The sequence below is a fragment of the Urtica dioica genome, chromosome 7 (assembly GCF_054948205.1).
Source record: "Urtica dioica subsp. dioica isolate 48M chromosome 7, U.dioica_male_clone48M_v1_H2, whole genome shotgun sequence".
NCBI classification, from domain to species: Eukaryota; Viridiplantae; Streptophyta; class Magnoliopsida; order Rosales; family Urticaceae; genus Urtica; species Urtica dioica.
In genome coordinates this window covers 41,742,045-41,760,162 of record NC_142762.1, presented here as the reverse complement: position 1 = coordinate 41,760,162, position 18,118 = coordinate 41,742,045, and the positions used below count along the sequence as shown (strand labels likewise).

The 18,118-nt window shown below is 33.4% G+C and overlaps 2 protein-coding genes across 4 annotated transcripts; one reads left to right on the top strand and one right to left on the bottom strand.

Moving 5' to 3' along the window:
• Positions 1-1,411: 1,411 nt before the first annotated feature.
• On the bottom strand, positions 1,412-6,202 carry ALDH3H1 (aldehyde dehydrogenase 3H1). Of its 2 annotated transcripts, none has more exons than XM_089619835.1 (10): positions 4,942-5,379; positions 4,038-4,106; positions 3,854-3,950; positions 3,552-3,758; positions 3,297-3,412; positions 3,089-3,193; positions 2,830-3,002; positions 2,651-2,741; positions 2,410-2,559; positions 1,412-1,817 (listed from the first exon to the last, which is right to left on the bottom strand). In XM_089619835.1, exons 1-10 carry the CDS (start codon positions 5,173-5,175, stop codon positions 1,581-1,583), a joined length of 1,479 nt encoding a protein of 492 aa, XP_089475961.1. In that variant the 5' UTR covers positions 5,176-5,379; the 3' UTR covers positions 1,412-1,580. The 2 variants fall into 2 exon arrangements, with proteins under 2 accessions (XP_089475961.1, XP_089475962.1); XM_089619836.1 differs by lacking the exon at positions 4,942-5,379 and adding an exon at positions 5,864-6,202 and having other exon boundaries at positions 1,416-1,817.
• Positions 6,203-11,804: 5,602 nt separating this feature from the next.
• LOC149391689 (putative L-ascorbate peroxidase 6, chloroplastic/mitochondrial) lies at positions 11,805-15,630 on the top strand. 2 transcript variants are annotated; one of them, XM_089619271.1, is made up of 12 exons: positions 11,805-12,072; positions 12,165-12,314; positions 12,681-12,801; positions 12,885-12,985; positions 13,084-13,171; positions 13,280-13,347; positions 13,415-13,501; positions 13,989-14,063; positions 14,183-14,260; positions 14,350-14,454; positions 14,995-15,069; positions 15,347-15,630. In XM_089619271.1, the coding sequence occupies exons 1-12, from the start codon at positions 11,857-11,859 to the stop codon at positions 15,497-15,499; spliced, it is 1,317 nt and encodes a 438-aa protein (XP_089475397.1). In that variant the 5' UTR covers positions 11,805-11,856; the 3' UTR covers positions 15,500-15,630. The 2 variants fall into 2 exon arrangements, with proteins under 2 accessions (XP_089475397.1, XP_089475398.1); XM_089619272.1 differs by having other exon boundaries at positions 11,806-12,072; positions 15,190-15,630.
• Positions 15,631-18,118: the final 2,488 nt, after the last annotated feature.

Below are 18,118 nucleotides of genomic sequence, written 5' to 3'. Positions count from 1 at the left end.
GAAGGAAATAAAGAACTTCTTGAGCAATTGAAGAAGACAAGTGCAATCAGGCAACGCCACTTGGAATTGAAAGAAATCAAGGAAGAAAATAAAATATTGTTCCAGGATTTAAGTTCAATACCAGATCCACAATTTCATGCATATATTCAAGCCGAACAAGCGAAAATTATGCAAAAGAGGCTTGAACAACAACAATCCCATGCACCACCGCCGACTTCTGATTCATATTCACAATATTTTACCGGTCTCGGAGGATTCGGCACCAATCATCCAGAATATTAGTTTATCTATTGTAATTTTATTTTGTTGTATTGTGTTTTTTAATGTCTTTTGAGTTTTCTTGTTGATTTTCTTCCAAATTGCTAATGTAATTGTGTTTGGTATTAGTTTATTATGATCGTTTTAATATTATAATTTTCTTGCAATGTGCAAAATCATTGTTGTATTTTAAAATATTGTTGTCTTTTAAATTATGCAAAATTATAAATTTTATATAAAAAAATAATTTTAGGGGTTAATATTAAATAATTATATAAAATCTGGACATTTGAGTAAATTTTAAAACTTATAAAGCAATGAACAGTGCAGCGCTACAAATAAGGCTGCACTGTTCAAAATTTGATCCCACACTATAATAGCGTGGAATATCAAGACCCACTGGAGCATCTCACGCTATATAAGTGGGATTTGGCGCTCCACTGGAGATGCTCTTATATCGTAATAAAATATGTAAAATGATGATAAAAGTATCCAAAATAAAATTTGACAATAGTTTCGTCTAAGTATTTATTCATGTCGAATTTACTTGATTATTATGGATTGAGAGGTCTTAATTTAATCAAATTTATTACTAACTAAATCATCTAACCTAAAAGATTTACTAAATAGTTAAATTTTTATAAATTTAAATAAATAGTCATAATGGCAAGGTGGTATCTTCAGAATAGTTAATATATTCATCTTTCTAATATTTCTAATTTAATTGGATAACATATATGCATCCACAAAAGGAAAAGGATGAAGAATAACAATACTAGGAGAATGATCTTTGTTTGTGCACAAGTTTGATATGACAAAGCTTGCGACAGAAAAACGCTTTTCTAACCTTGTTCAACATCTTTTTGAACTGCAACTGAAATAGCTATTTTAAGTTTGAATAAGCATTATAATTTTTTTTTTTTATTATTATTATAAGGAGAGTAGAGTAGTAGACAGACATGCTAAAGTTGGCCCAACAAGTTAGCAATATTGTTACGCAAGCAACTAAATCTCAAGAGGATAGATAGATAGATATGACTTCAAGAAAGAACGCTAAAATGATTTTTCCCACCAAACGGTTACAAATTAGTTGAGGATTTTCTTCACTAATGGTTTACCAATTTGGTTCACCAAAAAACTCTGCAATAATTTATGAATTTATTTATTTATAATTCAAGCGAGTGAATTTGAAACATGGTACAGTTGTAACAAAAAAAAAAAAAAAAAAAAAGCCGAACTACAAAGGGGGAGGAAATAATTAACAAATTAAGAAATTCTTTAACACATCACAAATATATTATTAGGAAAAAAAAAAAAAAAACTTAACTAGACCAACCAAACAAAGCTCTGATGATGCCCATGAAGCTACCCCCGATGAGAGCCTTTAACAGCCTGAGCTTTCCCGCGGTGTAGGGCGGGTACCGTACAGAGGCGTCCGCGGAAAAACCCCGATAAACGACCGCTTTTTTGTGGCTAAATGCGTCAAAAGAAAATTTCCCGTGATAAGACCCCATTCCACTTTCTCCGACCCCGCCAAATGGAAGTGTGTGGACCGCAAGCTGAATCATTATATTATTGTGTATATATAATATGAAATCTCATGTTTTACAATAAAGGTAACCTTTGGTAAATTTCAAGTAAATAGCCACGAGATTTTACTAACGAAGCAAAAAAAAAAAACATTAATCATCAGACTCCAAAGAGATAAATTGAATGCTGAAAACGTCCAAATAATGTCACATCACCATAATGTCTATTTTAATTTAAAATTTTCAAAAGGTTGATTGGTGGCTTAGGTACTCAATTAGTTTAGAATTTTTATAGTTGGGGTAAGAGTAATGGTTTTCATCAGCGGTCAATCATTATTGTATATGGAAATGTGAAGCAAAAGCGCGAGCTATATTCAACAATGTCTCTGAACAAATAATCCATTTTTTTTTGTTGGAGGCCTCAGTTTGGCCGGTTGGTTATTTTGAATGATTTAGACACGGAAAAAAGATCATATAGATGTTATGGACTATTATACTGAACCTAGGACCTCCAACTTTTACCCACTTCTGTGTCTAAGAGCCTAATTGATGGTAATTATGTGAGACGTTGTGTGTTTTTGGGTTCATGTATATTGAGAAGCAAGAAAGTGTGATTGCGTACGTGTATTGTAGTGTCATTGATGACCAAACCCCCAGCGGAGACGTTCGTTACGAACTGCTTCTTGATCTTATCTTCGTTGGTGAATAAGTACGCGGCGAGAGGCTTTGATCCCGAGTTGATGACGTCATAGCTGTCTTCAAGTTTCTCAACCTGTTTTTGGCAAATTACAATACGCACGTGTGACTAAGAAGATTGAAGGGACAATCAGCGAACGATCACTTGGTTTATCCTATGTAATTACCGTGATGATTGGAAGAAGAGGGCCGAATATTTCTTCCGTCATGATCAGAGCGTCGCGTGGGACATCAAGCAAGATTGTCGGGGCAATCCTCCTTTGTTCGTGTAAAAAAGAACACACACTCGTAAATAGCTTTCTAATAAGAGACTGTTGACTCAGGTTAGTAATGTTAGGTCACTTACAATTCCTTTTCATTCCTTTGGCCTCCATGGACGACCTTACCAGAAACCTTTTCATCATCCAACATCTTCGACAAACGAGCAAAGTGGGTCGAATTCACGACACGAGACAAGTCTTTCGATTCCAATGGGTTCTTTCCGTAAAATTTCTCCAACTCCACTTTCAGAGAGTCAACCTGAGTGAAGTGCAACACATTGGGATTGAATTCAACGCAATCAGACTCGAACCCATAAGGCCAAAATATGTACTAGAAACACTAACCAATTTGGGAGCGAAATCTTTTGTGGTGATAACGTAGTCAGGAGATATGCAAGCTTGTCCGTTATTACAAGCCCACTTGCCTGCAATTATCCGTTTTGTAGCAACCTGCGATACAAAAAAAGAAAAAAGAAAAAGGCTTTAAGTTACGCAGACGGAAAGTAGATTGTAAAATGACAAAATTATACTTCATGTTGGACAGAGTAAATACTTTAAGGTTGATGTTTGAATCAACGATGACCGGTGATTTTCCTCCGAGCTCCAAAAGAACAGGTGTGAGGTGTTTTGCAGCAGCAGCCATAACAACCCGACCAACTCTACCATTGCCTACCACCGGGGATGAAGACGGAAAAAAAATCACATTTACACGACTTTCATGGTTTATATGCCTTATTTACTATATTCTAAAAGTCTCACATGAAAAAATTTCTCAAGCAAATTCAATAATTGAGAGATTGGAATTAACCTGTGTAACAAATTTTGTCCCACTTCTGTTCCAACAGCGCAGTGGTCTCAGCCACCGCCCCCTCAACGACCCTCACGGCAGAGTTATCCAAGTATTTATCCATCAACTTAGCAAGTAACGATGACGTAGCCGGAGAAATTTCTGATGGTTTCAAAACCACTGCGTTTCCAGCCGCGATGGCTCCAATAACCGGATCTAGCGACAACACTTATAAACCACACACAATGAGAAGAATAATCATGATCAGTTCTATATGATATCTAGTGAGTAAATTTGAACACTTGGAAACTAAACCGACTTACGAAAAGGGTAGTTCCACGCTGAAATTATGAGCACAACGCCTAACGGTTCGGACACTATCTCAGCGGATGAAGGGAAAGTGGTTATAGAAGTTTTTGCCTGCCAATTGAAACTCGTATAATGAATGCCCTTCCAACAAAATTACAGTAACAAAAAATTCTTAATAATCATAGATCATTGGTGAACCTTTTCTGGGGCCATCCAACGCTTCAGTTCCTTAAGTGTGACTTTGCACGAGTTCTTTAGCATGGCTATCTGCAATGTGGCCATAGATAACAGAATTTAGAAGATAGATCATTCATGTCTACTATTTTTTCATCATACTTAAATTAGATACTAAAGTCCACTTAAGGCACGAGTTAAGTCGCGCCCATTTGACTTTCGGGCATGAGTTTTGCAGGTTAAGGCACGAAAAAAATTGCTTGTTGTAGTGATTGCATAAAGAGATCATTCAAGACTTAAGCAATTAAAAAATTATAATCATATTTAACAGATTTGTAAGGACTAGTATCATGTATGATACAAACCAAACCAACTACCAGAAATAAATAATTACTGACATGATAGCATGGATTAAAAAAAGTATTCATACACAACTAGGACAAACATTACTGGCCATAAAAAGCCCAGGCAGTTTCCCTCAATTAATGCTCTTTAGCCATTTACAATTACATCAGATAACTCTGTTCTGTAGCTTTTAATTACCCAAAAAAAGCCCCAACTTCATACATATGTCAATGGCTAATTCTCACGACACCCCAAAAAGTTTTTGAGCCGTACATAAAGAAACAACTTTACTCTACGAATTTATGGACAAGCCAACCCCACTTACACGCCTGTATCAATAAATCCTTTTTGATATCATCTGAAACAGTGACAGAAACACGCTTGAAAAATAAATTCTTTTTTCTATCAGAGCATTTAATACCCAAACTCAACCAGATTTGGATTGTACTGGTTATTAGTATATCACAAATCCCAACTACTTTCAGTTTCAGACCATTACTTGGCACTGGGAATTTATTTGAGCACGTTGACGTACGAAAAAAAAAAAGATAAATAAATATGAATTATTTGCAAAACCTAGGACCTCATAGATAATCGATTCGAGTTCGGGCTTAGCAAGATCGGAACGAAGAGCTTCGACGATATCTCTCTCGTGATCGGTCGCGATCTTCACCAGGCTCTTCAGCTGCGACTCTCTCCATTCGAAGCTCCGAGTTTTCCCGGCGGCGAAGCAGCCTCTCAGCTCCGCCACCATCTCCGACGCCGACTCTGCGTCAAACGCCCTCGACTCGCTCTTCTCTTCCTCGATGACCGCCATGGAATTCGCTCGATCGAAGGCGCGAAGGTCACGAGCACGGTAATTTGTGAGTGTAAAGAGAGAGAGAGCTTTTGACTTTTCCTTATGGTTTTCGTCGCCGTTCGTATTGTTGTCTTATTCGTGTACGACAGTGACGATGCTGAGCTGGCAAGATTACGAAATCCCCGAACGAGAACGAGAACGAGAGCGAGAGAGAGAGAGACTTCACGGTTACGCAAAACAGTTTTACACGCGAACGAAGTACAAAGAGAAAATCTTCGACATGTTTATAATTCGATTAGGTTACTGATTTGGTCAAAAACTATGGTCGAATTACGAAAATACCCCTACTCAGAATTGACGGATCAACAACTTCGAATGAGCAAAGGTTATAACTGAAAAAGTCTTACTAACTTCCTTGGGATTTATGATGAACAACAACAATTCGATAGAAATCTGAAAGTATTTCTCATTAGAGGAAAGAAATAATATTGACGTGACAAAACGACAATGTATTTGGAAAAAAAAAATTAAAAAAAATACTCTTCCACCACCACCACCACAAAAACGACAAAAAGTTAATCGAGATGTGTGATCACTAACCACAAGAAAGAAACGGCCAAGAATAGCCGCAGAGATACCTCGTGACCTGATTTCGAAAAGAACCGTAGCGATAGCTATCGAAATTCAAATTCAAATAGATATATACCTCTTGGACGTAAGACTCCATTTCAGGCTTGGAGAGGTCAGACGAGAGAGCGTCGATGATTTCCTGTTCGTGGACATCGGCGAACTTTTCGATCTTCTTCAGCTGCGAAAACCTCCACTCGTAGCTCCGAGTCTTGCCTGAGCCAAAGCTCGCTCGGAGCTCGTTCACCGTCTCCGATGCTTCTTCCGATCCGAACGCTTTTCCCATCGTCTATCGATTTCTAGAGTGAGAGAGAGAGAGATTTATGTATATATGTTCGTGAATCGGGATTGATTGAGGAAATGAGTATTATAGACCTGTTGAAACTTAAATAATAGCAGAGGACGGAGTGAATGTTTATTATACTCGTATATTATATATATTGGGCTTTTCAGGATACAAAGGAAATTGGGCGAGAGCGAGAGAGAGAGAGAGAGAGGGTAAAAGTGTCTTTGTCAAGTATTATACTATTATCTGAGCTTGGTCAATGTACTCTATGATGATGATGCGTATCAAATTAATTCCGTTTCACATAACAAAATTTAGATTAATTTTTTTCTAAAAACTGTTCTATTTTTTAAACTGAAATGTGTTTGATAAAGTGTTTATAAATCAATTGTTGCTGGTAACAAAAACTGATTTTTGTTGAGTAAAATAAATATATTATAATAAAAAGATTAAAATAGACATATTTTTAAAAATTAAATAATAATTATTGATATGATGATTTATATGTATATATATGAATTATAATAATAAATTAAATATATATGAACAACAAAAATTTATTTTATTTTAAAAATAAAGTTTTTTAATTATTAATAAAATAAAAAAATTTAATAAAGTTTTTTAATAATTTTTTTAACATAAATTAGATCATTTTTTATTTTTAATATAAATTAGATAAAAAAAAATTAGGAGATAATTTCGAGATTTCACAAAAAAAATGAAAATATTAAAGTAATTGTATATCAAGATAAATAAACGTTTTTTTTCCAAAAGTTAGGATTCTTAACTTTTTCGTTTCATGTACAATTTTTAAAATCGTTTTTGAAGTTTTTTCTAAAAACTGTTTTATCAAACGCAAACAAACGGTTTTAGGTTTTTCTAAAAACAAAAACAAGAGATTAATAAGCTGTGTCAATCGGGTCAATATATCTGGTAACCATATCGTTTTTGCAAACTCACTTTTCCTACATAATTGTAGCTCATTAAAATAAGAGATTAATAGTATCCCCTGGGATCAGATGATGGCTCTGATTGATATTATTATTATTAATATGGTACTTCAATTCAAAGACCTGCATGGATCCTGGGATTTTCTACAAACTTTTATTTGTCTTCTCTCTAAATAGTAAATACAATCTTATCAACCAAATTTCTTCACAGATTAATCGCTTTTAGTAGAGATATATATTGACGAATTTAAATTATTCGGCGGGGATTTAAAGCAATATGATAAAAATTTATAGTTAAAGAAGTATGAATATATTCATTGTCTTTTATAACTACAATAATTCAGCTTATAATTAAGGGCTTATTACGTAAATATAATATTTGGTTAGATTTCTGATAGCCTACATTCAATTTTTAATATCTACTTCAAAAGTATCGGTAATCGATCAGTAACAAATAAGTTATATTTATTTACACTTTATATTTTAAGGTGGTTTACCCAACTTTGTAGTCCTGTTTATTGGACGTAATGTAGTACACGCCACAAGTTATATATATTGAAGGGTGCCATCAAAGTTTATCTGTCAAGTGCTACTATAACATTTTTTAAGTAGAAATAATTGTACGCCGTAATTATTATATGATGCATTAGCTGCTAAATATATATATATATATATATATATATATATATATATATATATATATTCTTTTCTTTTATGGATTTCTTTAATTACATAAAACAATGTGATCTTTATTTCTTCTCATTCTTTTTAAGTAAATAAGCGATCTTGTATTTGATCTGGCCAATATTTGTCCTCTTTAAGATTTATTTTAAATTATATAATCATGGTCAATAGTGTCACATACGCTTTGCACTGCTGCTAATATAATCTTGTTCAATAATGACATTTCTTAACAAAAAAAAATAGTGTCTTGTATGCTATTTCATTTATCTTAAAGGTAGCCTATATAGTTATACACACACACACACATATATATATATACACTTCAATAAAATAATGTAATATTGTTTTTATTTTAATCCTTAATAAATGACAATGTACACGTTTAAGCTAAATAATTGTTTGAAACTAATGTTGTATGCTTATGTTATTTTTGGATCAATACTTGAAAACAAAATTAGGCATGGACCTTATGATCTCAACGATCTATGAACTCGGCGTCTTTACCTCGTCAAAAGTCTATATCTGTTGTCCTTCAACTGAAAACAAAAATATATTTAGCAGCTAATGTAAAAATATATTTCTTGAGCAAAAATAAATATAAACGTATAAAAAATACCCCTATTACGAGTTTGGCCAAACCGGTATAACAAACTCTAGGAAATTATAGACTTTTGGTGATTTATGCACATAATCACTATTTCCAACTGTGACTTCAAGGATAGTATTTTTAATTGTACGTCATTATTCGTAATTTAATAAGCATTTGAAACTGTGTCAAGTAAACTAATGTGCTATATTTTGTTATTTATTTATGCATAATACATAGAGGTTAGGGGGGAATACTGTTAATAATATGACTTATTTTGTTTTACAATTATAAAATATATATATATATATATATATATATATATTATTATGCGGAACGATGATGCAGAAATGAAGACTAACAACTTATACTAGAGTAACTAAACACATAGAAGAAGGGCAATAGTGACGCCATATATATTGAATTTTTTATGTCTTAAGTATACCAAATTTGACCCAGTGACAAGTTCGCCAAAAATTAGCTGATGTGGCGTTTCAAATTATTGTTTTTCCAAGAAGATGGTGTCAATAATGACCAAATACATAAACCCTTGTACAGTTATGGTCATACACTCATACTCACGGTTGTCGTACTCGTATTACACAAGTGACATTTTTTTTTCTTTTTTTTTTTCCTAAAGAAAGTGACATCCTTTTTGGTTGTCCCTCTTGCATTTAGTTTTTATTATTAAAGACCATTAAAATCTAGTTGATTATTTAGGTTTAAACTTTAAAGTAGGCGTTCGGCGAACGGAAGTTCTGTTTAGAGTTTAGACCAAATTAAATTTTCAGTCTTTAATGAATCATAATATTTCATTTTAAATAGGTTAATCTAATTATTTTTTACACTATTCAAATAATAAATTTTGAACAAGAAACTATAGGTCTGTTTGTTAGAAGATTATTAAGAAATAATTTCGGGATTAATTTATGAGGACATTCCAATAATTGTGTTCAGAATGTTTAATCGCTTTTATCAAAAACTAAGAATTGTGGCTTTGGCAGTTACGTACAAATATGTTTAATCGGTTATCACATAGTTAATCGCATTGTTAAATTAAACGTGAACATTAATACTAATTTTTAATGTACATTTAAGCATGGATTAAAATTCCGACGAAATTTGTCGATTTCAGCCGGAACATAAAAGGCCGACGAAGTACAAGTTTTTCGTTTTATCGTCGTTTTTCGTCGAAAGTCGCCGTTTTCTGCTTATGTCATTTTTAACTTAAAAATTGGATCTAGACCTGGGAGGATTTGAACCACAATCGCGCGGGTGGTATGTTCCAGATATACCACTATGCTAAGCATCCACTTGGTTATATTATATATAAGTTTAATATAAGATTTGCAAATAAAAAATTTATACTATCATAAAATTAATATAAAAAATAATTAAAAAATAAATAAATTTATAATAACTTTATATAACGTTTTAAATTAAATTATAAAAAATATATAACATAAAAACTTTAAAATCTCATCTAGATTTAAGAAATAATTTATATATATATAAATAATACATAGATATATCCACATATATATATGTGTATAAATTTGTGTATTGAGTATAAATACGTTATGTGAGATTGAAATTAACAAGTTGTGCATATTGAAATATTAGATATTAGATTGGTGTATAAATAATTACGTATTAAGATTATAAAATATAGTTTTCATAAATTTTAAGTTTAAAAATCAAAAGATATATTATCATGTGTATATATATTAACATATTGAACAACAATATTTCCGTTCGGTTTTCTATCGGCATGTCGGTTTTCCATCGAAAACGGCATTTCAAAACGGTATTTTATTTGCCATTTTCAACATATTTTCCGTTCGGTTTTCCGTCGACGTGTCGAATTTCCGTAAATCAGGAGACTCGAAACGACATCGAAAACGGCATTTTGAACCTTGCATTTAAGAAAAGTTTTAGCCCATATAATTGAGTTCAAACACCTTAATAAGTTAGGATAAAATGATGGTTAATCACGATTAACGGCGAAAAATGGTTAGTGCTAATCTTAATTATTTTAATGCGGTTAAAATTAACCACGATTAACCATTGGCCCATGCTGAGAGAATTATGCAATCATGCCATTGTAGTTAGACTGTTGAACTTGAAACGGAATCCGGTACTTCGAGGTCTATAACCCGAAAGCCTTAGCTTTTGGATTAGACAGTGTATGTTTTGACTTTTTAATAATAAAAAATTGAATTAATCCCCAACGACCCATATTAAATCTTTCACATGTTTGCTGCAACGAACATAAATCGTTCACTCTTGGGGAACTTTATGTCCTTAATGGTCTGAATCTTTCATTTCATCAAGGACTATATAGAGTTTGATGGGGGTGTGCTTCTGAGATAATAATTCTAAGATATGTATAGGTTCCGAAAATTGTGTATTCTGTCCAAAGTTTAAAATTTCGAGAAATTGCGTGGAAATTGCCCGAAATTGCGGAAATTTGAGAAGTCCGACACATTTATGACCATATGTGCATTTCTATTTTGTGTCGCGGGTATTGTGTCGAAATTGCGGGAAAATTTCCATGTCGTTGCGTCTATTAATTTCATTTAGTCCATGATATAAAACACAAAAAATCGTGTCATTTTCGTCACAATTTTTGTCGCATTTTACGCCGCAATTTCGGTTGCGTCGTCCATAAGCCAACCAAGCTAGTGCAAATTCAACAATATTTCGGAAAATTATGTGGAAATTGCGTTTATCTGTGTTTTTAAGCAAATAAATTATAATTTTAAGGTTTTTTCATTTTTTTTTTCACTGGATGTTATTTATACTTGTTTCATGGTGAATATATTATTGTTTTAATATTTTTGGAGAGGTTACAAATTTCAAATTGATGTTAATTGAAAGTTAATTGTTAGGAAATTATAGTTATATGTATATGTATTCGTAAACAAGTATTTGAAAATATGAAACATGCCTTGTTAGTGAATTTCATAGCTGGGTTAATACATGAAATTATGATGTGCTTAGAACTTATTATGTGTGTTTCTTATATTGTGTTTGACTTTGATATTTTTCAAAAAATTATGTGTGTTGATTATATGTATCTGACTTTGAAGTTTGAATTTATTATGGTTGTGTATTATGTGTGTTTGTGATTGAAACTTATTATGTATATTTAGAATTTTTTATATGTGTCTGAAATTTATTTTTCATATTTGAAATTGTGCAACATTATTTCCGTCGCAATTTCCGTCGACCAACGCAATTTTCGTCGATATAATTTTTTCAAATTTCCACATTACTTTTGTCGCAATTTCCATCGGCTATCGTAAATTTTTTTTTATTTTTTTTTTAATCATAGGCAGCAATTAGCATTTCAAACCTTAATTCTATGGGACGATCGATCCACAGTGCGAGATAGCCAATCATATCGCGGGCGAGAATGACCACATCTAACTAAAGAGCGACACGTGTCACATGACTCCGCGAATAAAAGAAAAAGAAAAGAAAAGAAAAGAAAAAGGCATTAATCCGAAACTAGAGGAGAGGCAGTAAATAGAGCCAAAACAATAAAGTAAAAGAAAAAGAAAATGTCACACACGCTCTCATCGTCGTCACTCACTTTCCCTCTCACCAAACAAACTCAAAACTCTCGCTCTTCCATGGCCGCCACTTCCGCCGCCACTTCTCGCCTTCTTCCCTCCGCCGCGAGAGCCACAGCCACTCTCTCTCTTCCTCTTCGCTCTTCTTCTTCTCTGAAATGTCTCCGATCATCGCCTCTCGTCTCTCGCCTCTTTCTTAACCAGGTCATCTATCGACATACCTATATGTATATCCGTGCGATTGTTTCTGTGCGAAGATTTATCCGATTGAATGAATTTCGTTTCTGTAATTTCAGAAGAGATCGTCGTCGTCGGCTTTAGCTTCGAGCCGAGGGTTTAGCGCTGTCTCGGCTCCGAAATGCGCGGCGTCCGATCCAGAACAGTTGAAGAGCGCGCGAGAGGACATCAAGGAGCTTCTCAAGACTACCTTCTGCCATCCTCTTTTGGTATATATTAGTATATCTGTGTTGCTGTATTCGATTTTTTCTTTCTTTTTCTTACAACAGACTAAAACTAGTTAATTTGGTTATGCTATTCCGAATTAGGTCTTAGCACCGTTTGTACTGATTAGGAAGTGTTCGTGTCACGAATTTGGCTAATTCGCTTCTTTCTTTCTTTTTAATCTATTTATTTATTCTGTAAGTTTTTTTGCTGAAGATTGGAAATAGTGAACCACTGACGCAAAATAAAAGCTCACCAGTTCGTTTGATAATGTTTTCCAGTACTTAATTGTTTTGTTTTAATGATTTTTCTGTTGGGAATTATTTATCCATGATTCTGAGAGTTATCATTTATTATATTCTGTGCCATAGGTTCGTCTGGGATGGCATGATGCAGGCACTTACAACAAGAACATTGAAGAGTGGCCACAGCGAGGTGGCACTAATGGAAGTTTGAGATTCGAGATCGAGCTCAAACACGGAGCCAATGCTGGTAAATGACTTGGAAAATGAAATTCATAACTGCGATGGTTGATAGTTTGCTTTTTGGGATAAGAATATCATTGGTAATTTCAGGTCTTGTGAATGCTTTGAAGCTTCTTCAACCGATCAAAGAGAAGTATGCTGGTGTGACCTACGCCGACTTGTTCCAGCTGGCCAGCGCTACTGCAGTGGAGGTATTTTTATTTTAAGTTTTTCTTTTAACTTAAAACTGCAATCTGAGATTTTCAAATGCGTACGAATTTCAACTCATCAAGTGCTTTTGAGAATTCAGGAAGCTGGAGGTCCTAAACTGCCCATGAAATATGGAAGAATAGATGTGACAGGACCTGAACAGTGCCCGGAAGAAGGCCGGCTTCCCGGTGAGTGAAAAAACTTCTATTCGCTACTAATTCTTTTGTTGTGCCATGCTTGGTTTGTTACCATTGTCGGCTTTGGTTGTAAAATACTTTCTGTCCAATTTTTCACAGATGCCGGTCCTCCTTCCCCTGCACAGCATCTTCGAGATGTTTTCTATAGAATGGGCTTGAATGACAAGGTGGGATTTTGAAGACTTTGCTTACGAATCTGAATTAGACGTCTTATTATATCTGTTTTATCTTCAGGAAATTGTTGCACTGTCCGGTGCCCATACGCTTGGAAGGTCTAGACCCGATCGTAGTGGCTGGGGCAAGCCAGAGACTAAGTATACGGTATTGAAACATGCGTGCTCTTTAAGTTTCAGGAAAGAAAAAAAAAGAGATGCTACAGTTATCTGAATTATACACCTTGTTATCGTGCTTCTATAAGATTATGCGACTTTTTTTTTTTCCATTCAATAATGAATTTGTGTTTGTGTTCTGTACCATCTTCTTTGGATAAAAGTATATCGGGCTTACGCTGAAATTTATCAGCTACTTGCTATTTCGTTTTAAGTGGTTATCTCTCGATTTTATGTATGAAGTTTAAATCTTTGTAATTCACGAGGGTTACACCTAGCAGTCTTATTCTTCGAAAAGGATTGGCATGCAATTATCATAAACCCTTTCAATATCCATATTCTTATTAATACGTATTCTTCAAATCTATAAAAAAAAATTCAGGCTGCTAGTATTACTCGCATATTATTTCTTTCATATATTTTTCTGATGAGCAAAAAAAATATCAAAGAAATAATAACAGTAATCATTTGTTTGACAGAAAGAAGGACCTGGAGCACCTGGAGGGCAGTCCTGGACTGTGAAATGGTTAAAGTTTGATAATTCATACTTCAAGGTTCCCACTTTCATTTACTTTTTCTGCTTTATAATTTCCGTACAAAGAACCACGACGAAATAGTAAAAAAATAAGGATGTTGAGTTACTTGCTGAAGTTGATGGTATTGCTTACTGCAGGACATCAAGGAGAAAAAAGATGAAGATTTACTGGTGTTGCCAACTGATGCTGCTCTTTTCGATGACCCGGGTTTCAAAGTGAGCAAAACAACTTACAGAACACGCCTGACCTATGAAACTTGTATTTGAAAAATATTTATTCTTAATATGAAATACACAATTTCCAGGTCTATGCTGAAAAATATGCTGAAGATCAGGAAGCATTCTTCAAGGATTATGCTGAAGCTCATGCTAAACTTAGCAATCTTGGAGCTAAATTTGATCCTCCCGAGGTTTGTTCGCTTTGACTGTGGATAGTTTCTTGTAATAGATAATATCGTTGCACGAGTAAAATCCTCTGCTTTTCTTTTACTGCATGCATGGGTCATATTTTACTACTTTATTCTAATGACTTTATAGACCTTGTTAGTTCCCATTCTCCCGGGATTCCTATCATGACTCTTCAAAATGATGGTCCTTATAGGAATAGCTCATCATCTTGGTCTGTCCCAAAAAATTTGATCGGATACCCATTTAGACTCGCTTAGACTTGTTGGCCTATTCGTAATGAGAGGGAAACACATCACCTTATAAACCTTGCTAGTTCACCTTCTCTTTTCAATGAGTGATTCCTACCAAGATCTTTATCTTTGGCAAAGTTTCTAAATTTTCTTTTCAAAGCGAGGGGTGAACTTAGTTGTAAAATCACCTCTAACTATACCAAAGATATCGGGTTCGAGTCATGAAATAGTCTATTGAATAGAAAGGGCTATTTTTAACAACTACGTAAAATCTCTTATCTGATTCTATGTTCAATTTTTTAAATCGGCCAGGGAATTGTGATTGATGATGTTTCTCCAGCTAATGCTCCAGAGAAGTTTGTGGCAGCAAAGTACTCTTCTGGAAAGGTTAAAAATGAAGCTAAAATTTCAATAACTCATCTGTTTTAGTCAGTTTTTCTTTTAACATAAAACTAATGTTATAATTACAAATCATTCATCGTCTCTGCGTTTTATGGTTTGCTGCAGGATTAAAAACCTACTATCGTGTTTTCGTGTGCCGTGTCTTTTAATAACCCAAGATGAAGCGTTTTTCAAATCGTGTGAACTCACATGCATGAATTTGGAAGTCTTATATGCAGAAGAAAGGAATAAAGTTCAATAGTTTTACCTATTTGAATTGCAGAAAGAGCTGTCAAGCGCTATGAAGCAGAAGATTCGTGCAGAATATGAAGCAATTGGCGGAACCCCAGATAAGCCTTTACAGTCCAACTATTTTCTAAACATCATAATTGTGGTTGCTGTTTTGGCAATTTTGACGTCGCTACTTGGAAACTAGATCATGGAAGTTTCTTCCTGAGATTATGTTTTGTTTGTTTAGAGGCGCTGCCCAATTGTTATTCATATATCACCAGTTCCGTAATTCATAACATGGTAACGAAACCAAGCATTTACTGCCCTTGGGCTTCATGATTGGTAAATATCTCAGCTTTTGTCGTCCTAAACCAGCTATCCCTGCTCGGCGGCTACCAACCATAACAAGAATTCCTTAAACCCTAAACCCTAAGCATTTTGAGTAGCTTTATTTAATTTTTTAAAAAATGTAGACCAACTTATGGGAGAGGTGGAATGAGGGTCCCAATTAGTAGAAAAATAAATAGAATGCTTTGAAGTTTGTACACCTTAATTTTAGTTCAAGCAGACTCGTCTTAAATAGAATCCAACGTTATTATTTTGGATTCTTGTCTTAAAACTTCAAATTCTTTCTTAATTATAGATTGATATACGCTCCAACATCCATAATGTGTTGGACACTTTTAAGGTTAAAGGAGCACTGTTTGAACCACTCAAAGATTGGAAAGGAAACACAAACAGAGATCATTGTGATGTTTCCAGTTTAACGGGCGTGTTCATAGTGTCTGATCTTGTCTTGCCACAAGAGGACTTGTATAGCCATCATAAGGGAGTTAGTCTTTTTTGCTTATGAAGCACAATTGTAATTCCTATCCACAGAGCTGGGCGGTGATTTGGGAGCCAAACTAACTACTCATCTATTGTCCAATTTACTTGTTATGCTCACCCGATATTGACTACTTTTAGATGTAACAAATAAGGCAAATGAGTGGTGTTGAAGTTGAACATGATAAATCATAGAACTATGTGTAACGTTTGTCTTTTTGCCCGAGTATTAGTTGGTAGTTATCCAGCAATAATGTTATTTTTTATTTTTATTTTTATTTTTCGGTATTTTCTTTTAACGTGGAGCAACACAGTGCATATACACACTAGATAACAAGACCCTACCTTATGGGATGAGGTGTGAAATTTCTTGATCAATATTTAAAGCCCAGGCCCATTCTCATGTCGGACGTGACATAAAATCTTGGGATTTTTCCTATTTTAAGACCAAAAATAAGATTTTTCCAACTTTATTTATTTTTCAAAAAAAGTCACAAATAAAACTTCGTGAGGAGAGAAATTCTCTTTTTTACCATCACTTTAACCATATAAAGACAATTTACCCATCACTTTAACCATATAAAGACAATTTACCCCTCCTCTAGCTTTAAATGAGACATACCCAGTTTCAAATAAAACTGCAAATGAAAAAACAAGTGTCGGATGCATTTATAATATGGGGCAAATATGGCCCCGTTTGGTTATGTTTTCTATCTCTGTTTTCTGATTCTAAATTCTAGAAAACAGTTTTGGAAAACTGTTTGTTTAAAAATTCAGAAAACAGATTTAGAATCATGTTTCTGTTTTCTTTGAAATTTGTTTAGAAAACAGAAAACAATGAAAAGTTGTTTTCTATTTTATCTCTATACAATTGAATGAAAAACATAACCAAACAACATTTAAAATATTCTGAAACGTAATTCTAAATCTGTTTTTTAAATTTAAAAATTAGAATCAGAAAACAGAATTTAAAAACAGAAAATGAGTTTAGAAAACTAAACCAAACGGCTCCACTTTTTCAACTTAACGATTCGTCCAATCATCTTTTTTTTTTTTTGGTAGAAAGTGGTGTCCAACTTCCAAGCTTTAGTTTTAAGACACTTCAAAATTTCTAACCAATACTCTACCGACCCAAATAACTTATGAATTGATATGTTATTTTTAATTTATCAATTTTTTTCATATATAGTTTGTGATTACATGTTCAAAGTATCACTGTGAAAAAAAAAACACTATTGATATTTTATATAATATTTGAGAAAGAAACAGCCATCTAAATTATCTTTTTATTAATTATTTTAATTTCAAATCGGTTAAAGGGCATTTTGGTCCATTTTTGTCAGCTAATAACTCGTAACAATAATAAAGATGCAAGAGATACTTTAACAATAACGATTTAAATGATATAATTATGATAGTTAAGAAAGACATGGAAAAAACAAGTGTTGGATGCATTAATAATATGGGGCAAATTAACTTTTTCAACTTAACGATTCGTCCAATCATCTGTTTTTTTTTTTTTTTTTTTTTTTTTTTTTTTTTGTAGAAAGTGGTATCCAACTTCCAAGCTTTAGTTTTAAGACACTTCAAAATTTCTAACCAATACTCTACCGACCCAAATAACTTATGAATTGATATGTTATTTTTAATTTATCAATTTTTTTCATATATAGTTTGTGATTACATGTTCAAAGTATCACTGTGAAAAAAAAAACACTATTGATATTTTATATAATATTTGAGAAAGAAACAGCCATCTAATTTATCTTTTTATTAATTATTTTAATTTCAAATCGGTTAAAGGGCATTTCGGTCCATTTTTGTCAGCTAATAACTCGTAACAATAATAAAGATGCAAGAGATACTTTAACAATAACGATTTAAATGGTATAATTATGATAGTTAAGAAAGACATGGAAAAATGTAGTATTTGATGAAGGGATACAAATGATATTTTTTTCAAAAGATTTGAGGCATTATGTAAAAAGTAAAGAGATAT